Source organism: Numenius arquata, chromosome Z (genome assembly GCF_964106895.1).
Source record: "Numenius arquata chromosome Z, bNumArq3.hap1.1, whole genome shotgun sequence".
NCBI lineage: Eukaryota > Metazoa > Chordata > Aves > Charadriiformes > Scolopacidae > Numenius > Numenius arquata.
The window spans coordinates 17,719,776-17,738,576 of NC_133616.1; the positions used below are offsets into that span (position 1 = coordinate 17,719,776).

The following is an 18,801-nucleotide window of genomic DNA, read 5'->3' on the forward strand; positions in this document are numbered from 1 at the left end:
TGAGAGACTGTCGTAAGAGGGAATTGTCATCATCAGATGTCATCTTGTCTTCCTTGAAAATATTTTAATCCTTACTTATGTACTTCAGTACCTACTGTCAAGGAGGAGAAGTTCAGGCCCAGGTATAAGGATATTTACTAGATCCACAGCACTTTCTATTACCAAGGAACACATACATAAGATTGTGTTATAATGTTTGTATTAGACTTACCTCCCGCTCTAAGTTGCTCTGCATTCCATCACCTCAAAGCAATGATCTCAGGGGAAACTGGGCATTTAACTAAGCCTAATCTATGCATGTTTTCCTCCATGTCAGAGCAAAATGCAGGTGTCACGGTGAGAAACAATACAGAAGTCAGAAGGTGGTTTAAAGGGGGGCTTTGGGATGATGTTCTGAGACAAATTGTGCTAATTTTAAGACCAAATCCATCGTGCAAATCATAAAGTAAGACAACTTTGAATCACTGTATTAAGAGATCTGGGTGCTCAAACAATTCTTCCCTAGTAGTGTTTTGCAACTGGAGGCTAAGAAAAGTTTCTGAGAAGCAGAGAGTATGAACTCGGGCTCAATTTCATGGTAAAATATTTTCACAGTTCCAGGCCTGTTGCCTGACCTGGCTGTGTGGGCTGGCTCCTGGTCTCCTTTGCAAAAGCTAAAGCAGGTGCCCTATTTTGAAACATTCATCACACTTGCAGGTATTATAAACTAGAAAGTAATCAGAGCACCATGAAGGAAGGGATCATTATTTAAATAACTTCATTTTTCGGTATATTGAGATATTTAGTAACTGGAACTACCAGTATATTTTTAAACTGATGGAGAAAATTGTTCATTCGTGCTAAAGGAGCAGAGGAGGAGAATGGCAACAGCATGACTCACCGCAGTGCAGTTCCTTTTCCCTTTCATCGTGATTCTTATTTTCATTCTGCTTCTCTAAAGGACCATCTTTTTTTTTTTTTAATCCTCTGAATGGTCAGATACAATGGCAGATATATAAAAACTTCTAGAACAGCTTGAGCTGTGAGATGAGATCTGATTCGTGTGGTGTTGTGGGAGGAACTAGGGATGCCTACTAAGTACCACTCATCTCTGCTTTTCCTTTCTTTCATGGAAAAGTCTGTTTTCACACAGGAATGGTTTCAGAAGGCACAGAAAAGACAGGGGGAAATGAGCTAATTTGCAGCTACCGTTTTATGTAGCAACTTTTGATTTCATTTGAGCTGGATTTAGTTCTCACAGCTGCCAGAAAGCTGCATTCTCTCCAGTTTGTCATTGGTGTATTCTGTTTTTAACCTCCAAATTACAAATTTTGAAACAATTACACAGAAATCTGTGGCTAAGTCGGATATGTGCCTGTATGCACATAGGCACATATTCATGCCTGTGTACACATTACAGGCATGATCTTACAGTGAAATCTTGGAAATCATAGATATTCAAAGCCATGTTGTAGTTCTGTACAACAGGATGGAAGGACAAAGATCTCCCAGTGTGAGCCGTGCAAATGAATGTTAACTCACTGCACTGTTCTGGCATTAGCAGAAGCCATGTTTACAAGTGTTTCTGTGATTACAGTCTTCAGGAGAACAGCAGGCAGGAGTACAGATTCACAAACTCTTCCTCATTCTTGAGCAACATTTTTCACTGGCATTCTACTGTACATAGATACACAGATCCAGCATGACTTCATTTCCCTACAGAATTAATTTAATCCAGGAATTAGCACATATGCATAAGAGAAAGCAGGGCTGCAGGCAGTATACTTGACGTGATAACACATTTAGGACCAGATACTCCCCTGACTTACGCAGCTGGAGTAATGTACCAGGGCTGAACCCAAAGAGATCAGTGGAAAAATTTCAGTCTATGTCCTGTGGATCACACAGTTTATATAGGTAACAGGGTAATGTAGGTGACAATGAAATAGGGTATTGCTAGAACGTGTGAAAAAAGCAGACCGGAAGATATAATATGAAGGTACATATATTGAATAAATATTTTTCTTTATCCCTAGGTGGTTGATCTGTTAGTATCCATGTGTCGGTCTGCGTTAGAGTCACCTAGGAAAGTTGTCATTTTTGAGCCATATCCTTCTGTAGTTGATCCTAATGATCCTCAGATGCTGGCCTTTAACCCCAGGGTAAGTAGCTCTCTTTCATAATGTCATAGCTTGGATTTAGTCATGCATGAGATTTCAAAGCAAAGCCTTCTTCTGGAGGAGTCTCCTTTACTGTAAGAGATAAAGCGCTAGAATAGAGCAAAAGCATGTGACTATTTTCAGAACTTTATAGCTTTTTAAATTGTTTCTAAGAAGGTACTTGAGTATAAACTAAGTTGCATTGAAAGTTATGTTGAAACCAAGAAATTCTTTTAGGGTACAAATTCTAGGTGCAAAATTTTATATTCTTAGTGTCTTTCAGTGTACACATTGGACACAAAAAGAAAGATGGCCTTTGGGAGGTGTAGACCATGTAAGCTGGGCGATTTCCAGTCTATCTTTTTGTTCTTAGAGTGGTTATTGCTGTTATCTCATTTTCTCTTTGCAAGCAATTATGTCCTAAATGCAATTCTATCAAATGTTGACATAACATACTGCCTCTCAGGGAGGCCCTCAAGAAGCTGTGAACTATTGCATCTCACTTGAGCCATCCCCAAGGGCATAAATGAGAACTTTGGATGTCCTGTACTGGGATGCATTTCACATTTTCTGAGCAAAGGCCAGTTAGCAGTGGTTATTCCTCAGGAAGGGGGGAGCATGTGGGAAGAAGGACTTGCCAGGAGGTGCTTGGAAAGGGTCTGACAAGGAGACAGCTACTCTGGTTGCTGGGCAAAGAGAGAGTTTGAAGCAGACAGGGAATATGAAAGAGGGTCACGGAGAGAGCCCTTGGGCTGGCAGGGCCCACACTGCCTCCTCCCAGCTTCTTGCCAGCACAGGCAAAGTGAAAGCCCATGGGCAGAAGTTGGCAAGACCCAAAGATGGGGAACAGTGAAGCTCCTGAAGGTAATGTGACATGTGGGGCTGGTGAAACATGGACTGTTAGGCATGTCCACTCAGAAAAGGTAGAGCTGTCTGGTAGTGGTTCCCTAGCAGAAGATAGGCAAGGATCAGGGTGAGGCAGAGGGACAACTGAAGGACTTCTGACGTTTTGCAGAGCAGTTAGCAAAGTAAACACGTCTGTTTATTTAGCATTTTATTTAAAATTTATTTGGTCGCTGCATTATTTAACTTAATAGCATGTTGTCCAAATAATTGTCAGAATCTGTGCTTAGTTAAAAATATTTGTTTAAAAAGTGAGCTAATTTTTTGTGTGTTGGAGATTCCAATGAAATTCAAAGAAAAACCATCATGATAATATTTTTTCGGGGAATTTTCCTGGACTATGAATAAGAGGGTCTATGTGTGAGACGGAAAGAGGCTATTGGTAAGAAATGTTTGAAAGGACTGGCTACTGGACGTTCATCCTAGCTTTGGTTTTATACACAAAGAATTCAGGTTTTTGTAGAGCCAAAGATTAATATTCCTTTAATTTATTTGCTTGTTTTATGCTATATCAGAAGAAGAATTATGACCGAGTCATGAAAGCATTGGACAGTATCACTTCAATTAGAGAGATGACACAGGTGAGCTTAAAAATCATTACCTAACTTGATCACTGTTTCTAGAACTAGGAAGATGTTTATATTGCTTGCCTGTGATGGGTGGAGAAGTCGATAGTATGATCTTTTTCCTATAGAGTTGTAATAATATAAAAATATGTGTTAAAAATAACAAACCTAGAGTATCCATAATGTCATTCAAATAAAAGTGATGAAGTAGAACTCAGATCTTTTGAAGTTTAAATAAGAGATAACAGCAGAATGGGACATTTTAACTCGATAATCACCAATTGCTGCATTTCTGGAAATATCAAAGCCAAACTGGGCCTTTCATTTCCAAAGCAAAAGAAATTGATTTTGTGACAGTGTTCTGAATGATAGCTTTATTTATATTATAGCAAAACACTTGATCACCTAAGTATGGTTGGGGGTGTGGAAGATCGGGTCTCTTGGGATTCCTACCATATCATTTCTCAATATTCGCAGTGGGACGGAAGCTGATCGCAATACTTATGTTTATTGTTACACTTTATTTCCCAAAAAAGCCCAGCTGATTATAACTGACCATTGAAATCTCTCCCATGTACCTTGCTTTTCCAACTGCTATACAAATGTAATCTCGTAACAGTTTATAAATCTTACTCTATATGTATTCATAAAATACTTTGAGATTATGGAATGAAGAATGAGGTGTATAGAGAGGAGTAAAATAAATTGAAAATTAAAATTCACGTATTTTTCCTACTTAGTGTAGTATCTTGTAAAAATCTAAAATATCAAGTCTTTCTGTTACCTGATACAGTACCGTTTAACAGAAGAGAAAAACAGGCACCATTTTGCCTTTTTTAATATTAAAATAATTCTTGGACTGAAGAGTCTTTGCACTGAGATTGAAATCAAGAAAGGTTTTCAAGGGGATTGTAAACAGATACAGTATTTTACTTTACCAGTTTATACCATGAAACAGTTAAAAAAAGTGGAGTGGGTTATTTTGGTGTATTTTGAATGACTTAATTTTGTGAATTTCCAGTCCAATTTCTTAATCCGGGAGCTGAACATAAATAGATATCTTTTGCTGTTCTCCCTGAGATCACCAATGTTTGCTATAGTGTACTAGTTTTGATGCTAATTATATGCTTATTTTACTCTGGGTAAAATAATTGCTAAATTAATTATTGTTGTTGTCAAAACACATTTGTAACTGTACAACACTAAATGTCAGTAAAACTGTGATTTAAGCCAATAATGAGTCGCATGTATTTGTTTTAATACATGAAAACATGGGTAATGTAACATACAAAATTTAAGCTTATGATTTTAACTAGAAATAATGTAATTACTCTTTTCTAGGCACCTTACTTGGAAATAAAGAAGCAGATGGATAAACAAGACCCGCTTGCACATCCTCTTCTACAATGGTATAAAATTGACTCACATAAGATGATAATTATTACCAAGTTTAATGAATAATCACTTCACCAGTGTAATTTGGTATAAGCTTACCCTAAGAATTAACGTCAGGGTTGGCATTTGCAACTGGAGGTGTTTCTGGACTTTTCTGGACCTCATCTGGGCCCTCTGAAAACACTGAAAAGACTCCAGCTGATTTGTACAGCCTCTGATCAAATTTCTAGTCAAGATTTTGCCTACTTCCATCTGATGGGTTCAAAGGCCTGCAGCTGGGTGCTTTGTGGTGGCCACCATAACACATTTTTAAGAAGAAAAGTTCTGTTTGGTTACCATGTCTAACACATCTAACTGTTTCTTATTTTAGGGTTATTTCTAGTAATAGATCACATATTGTGAAGCTACCGGTGAATAGGGTAAGTGTCAGTGGGTTCTTTATTATTTTCTCATTTCTCATGGTTCATATTAGCATTTTAGGCGGGAGTCTCCTAGCCAAGTGCAGGTGTCTACATTCAGACTAATCACATGGACTCCATTAATAGACAAGGGACAGAAATAAGCAGTTCCAGGTAATGATTCATAGAATCATGTTGTGAGTATCTAAAATAGATCAAAGGAATAATGCTTAGAAAAAGCTTATTTGAGGTGAGTAGATCAAATACAAGTGTCTATCTTGTAGTTATCCAAGATTGGGTGAGCATAACTTCACTATTTCTTTTTTACCGTATAGAATAGTAGATACAGAATTGTACAGAAAGCAGTACACGCAAACACGGTGTACCAGGATATCCACTTATGAACACACCTTAAAAACCATATGGCTCTTGAATTTTAGATGGATGGTGCTGAGATTAATTTCTGAGTATGTGTGCCTCTGATCCTCTGATTAAGGACATGATTGTTTGCAATCTTTCAAATCTGAGCCTGAATTCAAAGCCAGCTCTGATCAGAATACCATGATGAAATTTTCAATTTAATTACTTTAATAGAGCCATATTAGGCTGAAATTTGTTTCAGAAACTTCCATGTGTTTCATAAACCGAAAGACATTTTTACTGTTTGATTACAGGTAAAAACTGTGGTAACGAGACCAATTTCAACTCAGTTCATGTAGTTATTTATATGCAGTCCTGTATTGTGTGAAACAGCATGGTATCTTAAGAACTACTATTATGGAAATATAATGTTTTTGTGTTAACCAACTTCTTATCACTTGTGCACTGTTATATTTTACAGCAACTAAAGTTTATGCACACTCCCCACCAGTTCCTGCTTCTCAGCAGTCCACCAGCCAAAGAATCCAATTTCCGAGCTGCTAAAAATCTCTACGGAAGTACCTTTGCATTTCAGTAAGTACATATATTCATATTAAACAAAGGTTATCAAAATGCTGTGCTATATTTTTTGTTCTTGCCATTTGAGGTTTACAGCTGTGAATTTATTGTTTTAAAGGATTAGTGATTTCATTTTGCATTTTACACTGTGGATTTTAACACTTCCTTTTTCATTTTTTCAGTGGTTCACACATTGAAAATTGGCATTCCATCCTGAGGAACGGCTTAGTTGTTGCTTCCAATACGAGGCTGCAGGTAAGTAGTGGACTAGCTAGACTTTAGCTAGCCTGTGTGTGCTTGATTGCATGCTAGCTTAGGCAAGTTTTCAGGTAGTCATATAGGTGGAAAAAGGTGATTTCAAATACCATCTTGTTTTCTGGAAAAAGTACTTTTCTGATGCAATGAAAAGGAAATAATGTGTCTGCGAAAATGGCTAGAAAATCCCGTTGCTGGAATCGGTGTTTCAGTTTTACATTGCAGAGCAGCACCTCCAGGAGGCTTAGCTCAGTACTGCTTAAAAGCAGTTTTGGGATTAAAATTTGGACCTACATAATCTTCATATTAGAGGATCCAAGAGCATACTAGATTTACAGGAACTGGGTTTACAGCGTCTTCTCTTCTCCTCTGGTTTCCTTGAGAATGGAAATATGAGTGTACTGGCCAGGAGGGAGCTATTGCAAACTTCAGTTCATTTTCTCAGACTGAATGATCAGGAGACCGCAGTTGCAGAGTGAAGTAGGCAGTACCAGAGGGACTGGGGAGCTGTAACTCAGCATATTTTAGCATCATGGTTTTGACAGCTCTTCCCCAGAGCCGAGTCCATGATACCTTGGAGGAGGATCCCAGGGTGCTGACTAGGGATTGGGGTACAGAAGACACTGAAAAAAAAGGAAATGGAAATCTCTGTTCTTCCTCTTAATGGTTTGGGTGTTTTTATTAGTATCTTTGGAAGATACATCCCCAAGAAAACAGGATTTACATATGAAAATTCACCAAAGTAAGCCCCTTTGTTTATGCTTATTTTTTTGTTGAGGGTTGAGTTACTGGGAATAGGAGGAAGCAGTAAAGCCCTGTTTTATACAAGTCATCTCTCATACACCTAAGGCATATCCTGAGCCCAGTTCATCCTATTTACCGTAGCACCAACCAGTCAGGAAAAATATGTACTCACCAAGGATCATATACAACATTGTAGGATCTGGAGGAGTGAAAGCATGTTTGCACATTCCTATGAGAGCTCTGGCACATTGCAGAGACAATGTAAATATCATTGGGTCAGAGGAAAGAAATAAGGGTGAGCATGAGTCTGAAGTTCAGTGGTCATAACATCTACCCTAGGTAGGAGATACTCTGGGTTCTTACTTGTGCTGCAACACCTGCTTGGTGTGTTTTCTTTAAAGGCTTTTCCACATAAAGTAGTCACTCCCTGGTGGAGAAGCGAGACCAATACTTCCCCCTTTCCAGTCGACAAAATGACTGCAGGGCTAATAAAAAGTGCTCACTTTTGTTGCTTAGCCGAAGCTTGATGACATGGAACAGTGATGTTGGTGAAGAAGAGTCTTCCCTTTCTTCTGTTCTTTTCAGGCATCTGGTAGCTTTGTGGCTAAAGCGCGGTCCTGCAGTGATGGAATAGGCATGTCTGAATTGGCTCAGGCAAAAGCTTGATTGTAAGCCACTCCTCCAGTACTCAGGCTGAGCTAGTGATGAAATTTTTCTGCAGTATATGACCAGTGTCATCACCTTCTCTTCATTTCTTACCTTAAAGAAAATAAAAGCAGCTGTTGATTCACAAAGGTTGGCTTAGGCTGTGCTTCCTGCCAAGGTTTTGATGTGAGACACATGCTGAGCCTACTCAGCCGTGCTAAGGCTGAGGTGTGTTTGGCCATGTACAGAAGCACCCTCTGTAGCTATCCTCCATGGTAATGTTAGATTTAAAAACAGAAAATGCAATTTTATATATAAATCTGATGTAAAATTATGTTTGGGCATTTGGGCATGGTTTCCAGAATGTACAGTATTTTAGTTGTATATTCACAGCATGATTTTCTTAAAGACTTCTTGGAACACTGTTTATTACCAGGCAATAAATTAATGCAGTGGGGCAGATGTTTATCTATATTATGACCTGTTCCTATTATTATTATTTTGTCCAGATAACCAAATTAATGTTAAACAATCACTCTGATCTTTTTCAGCTCCATGGTGCAATGTTTGGAAGTGGAATCTACCTTAGTCCATTGTCAAGCATATCATTTGGTTACTCAGGTGATATTTATAAATCACTCTAAAGTTGGAGAAATATATAGGGGTATCTTAGTCTACTGCTTTTCCTACCAGCTTCACTGTTTATAACACTGTATTAAATTTTATCTTTGTCGACCAAGATTTAATTTATTCAAAAAAGAGAAAAAACTAAATTCCCTTATTAAATACCTGTCCTCATTTTCCAAGGTGCTGAGTACCTTGAAACCGCTTGAAGTAAATAGTAACTAATACTGGATGTTGTGTGTAATGGAGCAGGTCTTGATAATGCAGTGGAAATCCAACTTTATGTTTATGATTTTTGGTCAGTATCTGCCTAAGTCCATCGAACATTATCTATGGATTCATGGGCTTTTACAACCTGATTTGTCAAAACAAATACTCATCAATAGACACGTTCAACTGTTTATATTTGAGACTATTTCCAAGTATCACCATGTCAGGATTACATAGAAAGTACAGGACAGTGTGTTTATTTTAGCATGAGAAGAGGAGGGAACACAATTTGTCACACTAGTAAATCAAAAAGTGATTCATGCAGATTTCTCCATATAAGAATTGTCATAAATAGAACCATAATGGACATGAGATATACTAACGGGTACATTAAGAAACTTAAGAGTAAAATGTGGTGACTTTTTTCTTAGTTATTGTATTTAACATTTCCCCAGATATAAATGTGCTGGTATAATTGAATGTGTATTTGTGTGCATGTAGATAATTCTGAGAGTTTCAGTTATGCTTTCTGATTTTCAGTATTTCTAGTTAATGCCACGATTCATCTTAAAAGCTCAGCATTTTTACTACTATTTATTGAATTTCAATATCAATGATCTCTACATGCGCTTTTAGCTTTTCAGAGATTACACGAGTATGGAAGCTTTTCAGGACTCAAAGTGCATGTTGCAGTATCATTATCTAACAAAGAGTCCTTCTTTTTGGACAATGCTGCTTTGTCAACTTCAACGTGTTTTTTCTCATCTCTCTAACTTTCTTGGTCCCTTCCATCCAGTCTCCTCTAGAAAGGAGGCCTATGTTCCTTTGAAGTATGTAATATTTGATGCCAATAAAAGCCATGGAGGAGTTAAACTTCCCCATAATTCAGTCTGTGTTTGTGAACTGCCAGGAAATATGAAATACTGGAAATGCAAGGAAGCCTGTATTAGCACACAATACAGGAAATTTATGTAAACCAACATGAGGAATATAAGAGAGATCTGAGGCGCAAATGTAGGTGTTTAGATTTCTGAGATGAAAATTGCATCTAACGTGGCTGACATAATTTAATAGTTACACATAGGTGAATTAATTAAACCAAGGAAGACTTTAAAACTTTAAATAAACTACTCTGAAAAATTAATTAGACTTTTAATAAGTCTAAATAAAGTGTTAAAGATTAATTTCTAGAATTCTTTCTCTCTTGATTTTACTATCCCACCCACAGTAAATCAGACTCTGTTACTTCAGCCTGAATAGGGTCACTTAGACTCAAGACATGCTGACATGCAACTCTGTTAAGCAACCACCTAAGAGCATTCCTGGGCTGAATTCAGTGGCATTTAAGCTTATATTTATCTGCTTTTGGATGTACTTAATGCTAACTTAACTTTCCTGAGGTCTTTGAAATACATTCAGATGTACTGGTCACTGGCAGGAGTAAATCAAGATACTCTATGACAAAGTTAGCTGGCTTTTTGGGTGCCACGCAAAGGACTGTGATTCCCACTGCGCTACCTGTTTCATTCTCCATACTTAACTTTGCTTATTATGTTCTTTATATGCCAGGGGATCCTACATGATTTTTTATATTCCTAGGGATGAATAAGAAGCAGCAGAAGGTGTCAGCTAAAGATGAACCAGCTTCAGGCAGTAAGAGCAGTAATACATCACAGGTATAGTACATCAAACATCTCTGGAAGATTTATGGTTTTATGTTTGGGAGCTTGATTGCTGAAAAGGAGGTAGTGTTCCCTTTGTGAAAGCTAACAGTTGTATTTTATTGAACAAAATCAACAACTTCAGAGACCACAAACATCAAATACAGCCCAACTGCTTTTAGTAGCAATTTACGGACTACACTGCAGATCTTGTGCCCTTCTTTTCCAAGCAGAAGAATTTAGGAAGAGAATGAAAATTAAATACAGGTTGCATTATGACTCTTAGTAATCCCTTGCTTTCTGAGTTCTGGACTTGCAGAATAATGATGCAGAAGGAATTGAGTGTGGTTAATGCTGGAAACTGAGTAGCATTTCATATGTAGCAAGTCAGTTTTTCTTTTTTCATGGTTTTTTACATATTAAACCATTACAAGTTTACATATTAAACCATTGCAATTCTGCTTTGTCTAAAGCAATCACATAGCATTTCTCTGGACAGCTAAATTTTGAGAAAGAAATCTTACATCCATCTCCATAGTTAACACATAGAAACTACAGAATAATCTGGCTTCGGAGAGAGACTGGTATGTAACAGCAGAAACTGTGAGAAATGGGAAGGCCAGAAAAATATCAGGGTAGTGGCCAAAGAATCAGTGATCACATTCACGTGTTGATTTTTTCTCTGCTATCAATTTGGGTTTTGGTAACACTGATATTTCTAATGATACTATTCATTCTGTAATAATTGGGAACTTTCTGGATAAAGGAGTTCAAATCCCTCCTACAATAATCCAAACAAATAATGTAAATGTTTTTAGAATTTCTATTAAATTTAGAAATACAAAAGAAATGTTTTAGAAAGACTGCCTCTATCTTTGTTTACTAATAAACCACTGAAAATAGCAGCCCCTTCCTTTGTTACTTTTTCACTCAGTTTGTCTTACTGCACTAATTAAGTTTTCTCATATTTTTACATCTCAGTCACAGAAGAAAGGACAACAGTCACAATTTTTGCAAAGCCGTAACTTAAAATGCATAGCCTTATGTGAAGGTAAGCTGAAAGCCCTTGAAAAACTGTTTTAGTTATAGACACAGTGTTACTGGATGCAAATCAGTGGGACCTTTAGTTCCAGTGTTGGTTGTTTTTAACTGGTAGGTGTACAAGTACTTGCTTAACATCTGACCTTTATATTTCAGTTCAGAACATTTCCCTTGTCAAACAAACCCCGTAAACCAAGCTAAAGTTTTATGAAATAATCATATGCACATAGTGAACGATCATCTGGTCTATCTTTCAAATGTGATTGTATCCCTAAGCCATCAAGATAACCTTTATTTCAAAATGTCCTTTATTTGAAACACTGGTTTCTTGCAAGCTCTTTACAAATGCATTAAACACCTAAAAGTCAGAGAAAACAACTTTCCTGTTGAATTTCCAAATAATTTTTCACTGTTCAGGAAAGTATACTGTTCATCTGGTAACCAGTCTGTTCTCTCTGACTGCTTCAGAAATTTTATGACGTTGAAATCCAGCGCATATGAGTAAAGTCATTCTTGAAAGACTTAGTTAATCTTTTAATAGCTAATGAAACATCAGCAAGGTTTGAGACCAAAGAATTATGAAATTTGAATAAGAATTGTACCAGAAATTGGTAATTAGTCTTACTGGCCAAACAAAGAAATTATATTAAACTCAGTTTTCCCTTCCTTTGGAGCATTTGTTTATTTTTAAAAGTAAAAATTAAGACAGACAGTAGAAAAGATGTTAGTTCAAAATAGAAGCTTTAAGCTATATGTACTGCTTTTTAATATATATTTGAAACTGTTCAAATGAAATATTTAATGTGCTTAAGGATATGTCAATGAACCTGAAAATGCAATTTGATTTGGACACAAAACCACACGAATTTAGTTCTAAAACTTTCAGAAGATGTGAAATGAATCTAGTGTTTACTAGAATTTACTTGGCCTTTAATGCCAAAAATTTCTAAATAAAACTCATATCTTTCGCAAGGACTTCTTCATCCATGTCATACTTTCCTCACACTTATTAATGGATTATTGATTTTGTAAGGGTGAATTTAAAATATTTGGTAAAATATATTTTACTATATGTTAACTTCCTTTTTCTGTGAAAATAAGTGATTAGGGGAGGAGATTAATGTAGATTTTAAATAAAATTATTTACAAGATATAAATATTTGTTAAAAATTACAATTAATGGAAGAAATTGTGTGAAAATTCAATAAGCATTTATTCATGGTAATGATAGGATAGGATAGAATAGAATAGAATAGAATAGAATAGAATAACAGAACAGAATAGGCTCTTTCAGTTGGAAGAGACATACAACCATCATCTAGTCCAACTGTCTGACCAATTCAGGGCTGACAAAAGGTTAAAGCATGTTGTTAATGGCATTGTCCAAATGCCTCTTAAACACTGACACGGTTGGGGCATCGACCACCTCTCTAGGAAGCCTGTTGCAGTGTGTGACCACCCTCTCAATAAAGAAATGCTTCCTAATGTTCAGTCTAAACCTTCCCCAGTGCAGCTTTGAACCATTCCCACACGTTCTGTCACTGCATCCCAGGGAGAAGAGCTCAGCACTTCCCTCTCCGTGTCCCCTCCTCAGGAAGCTGCAGAGAGCAGTGAGGTCGCCCCTCAGCCTCCTTTTCTCCAACCTAGACTAACCCAAAGTCCTCAGCCGCTCCTCATAGGACACTCCTTCCAGCCCTCCCACCGGCTTTGGTGCCCTTCTCTGGATGCGTTCAAGGACCTTCACCTCCTTCTTAAATTGTGGGAACCAGAACTGGACACAGTATTCAATGTGAGGCCGCACCAATGCTGAATACAGCAGGATGATCCCCTCTTTTGACCAGCTGGTTGTGCTGTGTCTGATGCACCCCTGGATGCAGTTTGCCCTCTTGGCTACCGGGGCTCACTGCTGGCTTGTATTGAGCCTGCTGCTGACCAGCACCCCCAGATCCCTTTCTAGAGGGCTGGTGCACAGCCACTCCTCTCCCAGTTTGTAGTTGTGCCCAGCATTACTGCATCCCAAGTCCAGAATCCAGCATTTTGACTTGTTAAATTTTGTCCCATTAATCACAGCCCAATGCTCCAGTCTCTGTAGATCCTTCTGCAAGGCCTCCTGTCCCCCAGGAGAGTCACCAGCACCTCCCAGCTTGGTATCATCAGTGGACTTGCTAACGGTGCATTCAATTCCTGTCTCCAGATCGTTGAGAAATAAATATATTGGACAGAACTGGCCCTAGAATTGAACCCTGAGGAATATTGCCAGTTGGACGTAGCCCCGCTCACTACAACCCTTTGAGCTCTGTCCTTCAACCAGTTCTTCACCCAGCACCCCGTGAACTTGCTCATCCCACAGCTGGACAACTGTTCCAGAAGGATGCTGTTTAAATGCATTTGTAGAAAACTTATCAAATACAGATTTCTGGTATAGCTTTAACCTAGCAATAAAAGGTTAAATGTGTCCAAGGTTAAGGGTCCTGTGTTGTCCTCATTCTGCTGGTAAAAAACCTATCATCAAATACATTGAACAAGTTTTGGCAAGCTTCATGATCCCCTTGAGTCATAATTGCTATGCTTAATTTTTTTAAATATTTGGTAGTATTGCAGATCCCAAATTTGTCATATCTCAGGGTCAGACTTTGTCTATAACATCTTGTTTGTTTTGTCTCAGCCAGTATCAAACACAAATATCTCTGTTCCAAAGGCTGATTAATTGATTCAGATCCTCCTTAACAGCCCTATGGCCATTTAAAATCAGTTTTTAATAAATATACTTTTTAATTTTTCATTCCAATTAACAGCTGGCTCCCATACATCAGCATCTGTGTTTTCTGGAAAATATAAAGTATTTTGGAAACAAGAATCAAGTTCATCTCCCTGTTTGTACTAGCAGCCAACTCAGCCTACACCACACCACAGACATGCAGTGGGAAACTACACACTCCCAGAAGGCTGTTTAAAGTGTATAAAAAGGCAAATATTTTAAAATGTTATTTTCCAGGTGTGATTTCATCACTATGAAACTTATTCTTTCCCTGATAGTGATAACCTCATCCGATCTGCACAAACATGGAGAGATATGGGTAGTTCCCAATACGGATCACGTGTGTACAAGATTTTTCTTTGTGTGAGTACGAACCTTCTCTTAACATTCAACTTCTGTTCATCCTAGGTCTTTTTCCCCATGTTCCCTCCAATAGTTGAAATTGAAGTAGATAATTGACGTTTCTTCCTAATTCTTTTCAGTATCACTTCATTTTTAATCTTTCTCTGTACTTACTTTTGTTAGGAAATGTATGGATAAGCGAGTGATAAATGTTTAGTAGATGTTTTGTTACAGGATAAGTTAATGGAGAGTTACTGATTTTTCCCACCCTATAGCATTGCCTCATGTTACAGTAAGTCTACCCATGTATCACAAAATATAATTTCTACTTGGCAGTATGTTTTAAAGCTGAGAAATTCACTGAAGGCTTCCTGTCTATGATGTGAGCATTTCCTCTCTCACCTATGACTTATCCCCTTTGGGTCCTAGCAGCTTATTCCACCTCAGGATTTCAATGACAATGGCAGCCTTACCACCCTTCACTCCCTGGAGTTTAGGATCTGCACATAACGGTGAAGTGCAGCATAGCATTTTAATAGAGACATGTTAACATATGAAATAAGGGCTCTTGATTATTGAATGAATCAGAGTTTTGGGTGTTTTCAGGTAGATTAATAAAGCACTAATTTGATCTCTTTTTCTGTACTTTTTTTTAGTTATGAAGATGGTCAAGTGGGTGATACAAGTATAAATACACAGGAACCAAGCATTCATAAAGAGATTCTTCGAGTCATTGGCAATCAAACTGCTACTGGTTAAAAGGACCACTCTTATTTAATTGATGTGATTTGGAAGCCTTCCTCAGTCTCAAAGCTGGATTTTGAACTGAAGAAGATGCAAAAAACTAATTTATTATTATTATTATTATTATTCTAAAAAAATTAACCCTTTGAATACTTACTGTTTTCTTACTTAGTATTTCTTATCTCATCAAAATACCTGAGATGGTATGAATTAGCAACTGTAGGGGTGCAAAGTCTATTAATATACTACAACTAATAATAATTAAACAGGCATTTGGGTTGCTCACAATAAACAGACTTTAAAAAGGAGTTTTGTCCTGATATTTTTATATTAAACTTCAATTGGAGATTTTAGTACTGTATACTGGTATTTTAAATTTAGAATGACTGAATTATAGGCGAGAGAGAAGATTTTATAGCGGAGCACCTGTATTATGCAGGATACTTTGCAATAAGTAAAATATTCTCATATTTAAACACAAAAAAGGTTGTCTGGAACATGCCAAATTCAAGAGATTGGTTACCTGCAGCTATCTTTGATTCATTTTATTTTACACAAGTGCAGCTAGGATTAGAGTCAAAGGTTAAAACAAAAATACAATTTTTATTTAATGAGTGAAACAAAGCAAAAAGTAATGAATGTCATGATGTATATTTAGTTTTCTTTATCTTCTCTGGAAACACTGTCTTATCCATTAAGCAACTCAGTTGCATTTTTTAATTATGCAAGCCTAGCAAGCATGTAGAAATCCTGAATCTGTTAACTTCCTTTTTAAAAATTTGGGGGTTATATACTAGATTTTACAGTTTCTTTAGATCAACAAGGTTCTTTAATGTTTTCATCTTAGCTTCAGTGAAACTGCTCTGTAGTTAAATCTAGCCACATAAAAGTACGTGCTGAATTAAGGCTTTTTACATGATTGAGTTGACTGTTGGTACATCAGAAAATACAAACAAATGCAAAATTTTACTGATTTTCTCTTGGTGAAATATTTTTATTAATTTATTCCTAAGGGAAAACAAACCAATTCAAATCTCTCTCTCCTTTAAATTAATAACTTTTTTTTTCCAAGTGAGCATAATGGCAACACAGGTAGGGAGGAGCCCAGTCTCCAAGGCATAAAGCATATCCTGTGCCCTGATGAGTACCCTTGGTGGCCCTCACAGTGGCTGTCCTGAGGCATCAATCACACCCTTGAATATGGTGAGCAATGCAACTTACCCATCTGTGCAACTATTACAGGCCACCTCAGAAAGCAAAAAATAGACTGAATCCTCTATTATGTTATTTTCATAATAAAGATGCTGAAGCGCCAAATAACAGCATTACAAAGCACAGACTTTGCTGTTTGCTTCTTTTAAACAGAACTGCATTAGGTATGCTGTAATGGGTGATTCCTTATTACTTGCTGCAATTGAAGTGCCATACAAGTAAAATAGCGTTATTGGGCCTAGCAGCACATACTTGGAGATGCATTTTAGCATTCCAGAATTATTTGCTGGGGACTTCAGTTTTCTAGGTTCACATCCAGACTTGTAAATCCAATCCTATTTGCAAATCCACATTTTGCTATTGAATTTCTGTTGAATTTCACCCCCATTTGGTGGACCCCTAACTTGAGAATCACTACTCTAATTGTTATCTTTTGTGTTGGGACACAGGTTAACTTCTTGAAACAAAGAGGATTCCTGAAATTTGTCTATCTACGTAAGGACTGCCTTACGTTGTGCAACTGCACAAAATCAGCATAATTCAGAAGTGGAGCTGAAACCCTGGTATGACCATCTCTATATAATTTGTCCTGCAATATGTGTTTCAATCACTATGTTTTGCATAACAAAAACAAATTGGGAAGCAAGTCCACTAAGATACTCTGCGGTGACTTGCTGGGCTAATAGTCCACTACTCTGGGAGGCCTCCTCAAAAAAATAGGAGAAGAGAAAGATGACCACGAGTGAACTGGAGAAGCCAAGTAAGCGGTCATCTTCCCTGTCCCTTCAAGCTGCAGCAGGGTCACAAGTGAACCCCTTGAAGGAAGAAACCTGGAATCTAGCTATGGCAGCGAGTCAGCCTTGGTTTGCATGGTGAGGTCATGATACTGGCCATGCATGGTGCCATCGTAAGTACAACCACCGGGAAGGGGAGGGAAAAATACATCTCTGCCAAATTTTAAGGATGCTCAGAGGTTTGTTTTTAATGGGTGAGCAGGAGGAAGGGGCAGTGTGGCTGAAAGCAGGGCTCTGAGGTGTATGGGGGGCCTTGCTGTCGTAAAGTGCCCGCTTCAGGGAGTACCGAGGTGACTGGCTTACACACAGGGGAGAAGAAGGATGGCCAAGAGTAAGAGGCAGAATGTGACGTGCACAAGCATTAGAAAGCAGTGGGAGAGGGCAAAACCTTTAGGGAGAAAGGTAGTTCTGAAGGAACAAGGGGTTTGCTGGTAGGAAAGGAAAAAAAGAAAAAAAAAAAAGAGGAGCCACGGAATTACTAACAAGCAGCATTAGCAGCTCGTATCCCACATGGTGCATGGCAGGAGAAGGGACTGGAAAAACAAAGCTGCAGTGTGGGGAAACACAGCCCGTGGAAGTATGGGGCAGCACTATGTGGCATATATGTGCCCCAATGGCAGCTGGGCCACCCAGGAAGGGGTCTCGCTGTAGGGGACAGTGCCAGGACATGAGCCCACTGTCACACACAAACAGCAATTGAATTAAATAAAAATTCATTTGCCACACAGTAACTCGGTCACTTTTTTCTTTAGCCAGTAGATTAACAAGAAACTTCTTAGGTGTTATCCGCAGGTGAACATGAGTCTTCAGATCATTTAACAAAGTACTAGTTCTCATCATTTTTAAAAAATGAGGGAAAAGAGGGAAGTTTCTGGGGGGGTCTGTTACTCAAAAATAAATAGCCCTTCTATAGCAAACTTCACAGCTGAAACAAAGACTTCATCACCAAGAACTGGAATGAAAAGGCTCGAGGATGAGATTTTCTCTGAAGGATTTTTCCCTTTGGTTTTATCCAAGGGTGGAAGTTGCATATTGCCAAATTCTTCCAAATACTTACATTCACATGGATTCCAGGGGATGAAAAATAAAAAGCCAGGCTCATCTGAGCAAGGACCCTGTGTTACCCCCAGAGCCCTTACGTTTCCTTTCCTCTGTTATCAGAGGTATTGGTAATAGAGCAATCTTTGTAACTGCCGTTGTAAGGACGTAGGCTTTTCGCAGATAGGTTTTAGTAAAACGAGATTGAGCCCCAAGCTCTACTATCTCTCCTGATAGAAATGTCCATGAAGTCATACCATCTAGCTGTGACCGTGTCTGGCAAGGAGCAACTGAGAGAATTCTTGAGGAAGAGCTTTCTAACTTCTTCCTACATCCCACAACAATTTACAAGCCCTCAAATGGGGAAGGTTTGACAGGAAAATTATGTTAATAG

The 18,801-nt window shown here is 38.0% G+C and overlaps 1 protein-coding gene across 2 annotated transcripts in view; it reads left to right on the forward strand.

Moving 5' to 3' along the window:
* The window catches only part of PARP8 (poly(ADP-ribose) polymerase family member 8), a 113,551-nt gene extending 98,173 nt beyond the window's left edge, over nucleotides 1–15,378 (forward strand). The window contains exons 16-26 of one of the 2 annotated variants that reach the window (XM_074165841.1): nucleotides 2,016–2,141; nucleotides 3,557–3,622; nucleotides 4,949–5,016; nucleotides 5,373–5,421; nucleotides 6,242–6,354; nucleotides 6,522–6,594; nucleotides 8,535–8,604; nucleotides 10,417–10,493; nucleotides 11,460–11,529; nucleotides 14,556–14,640; nucleotides 15,276–15,378. In XM_074165841.1, coding sequence (XP_074021942.1) covers nucleotides 2,016–2,141; nucleotides 3,557–3,622; nucleotides 4,949–5,016; nucleotides 5,373–5,421; nucleotides 6,242–6,354; nucleotides 6,522–6,594; nucleotides 8,535–8,604; nucleotides 10,417–10,493; nucleotides 11,460–11,529; nucleotides 14,556–14,640; nucleotides 15,276–15,378 — 900 coding nt within the window. The remainder of the gene's footprint in view (nucleotides 1–2,015; nucleotides 2,142–3,556; nucleotides 3,623–4,948; nucleotides 5,017–5,372; nucleotides 5,422–6,241; nucleotides 6,355–6,521; nucleotides 6,595–8,534; nucleotides 8,605–10,416; nucleotides 10,494–11,459; nucleotides 11,530–14,555; nucleotides 14,641–15,275) is intronic. The other variant, XM_074165840.1, reaches the window with a different exon arrangement.
* Nucleotides 15,379–18,801: the final 3,423 nt, after the last annotated feature.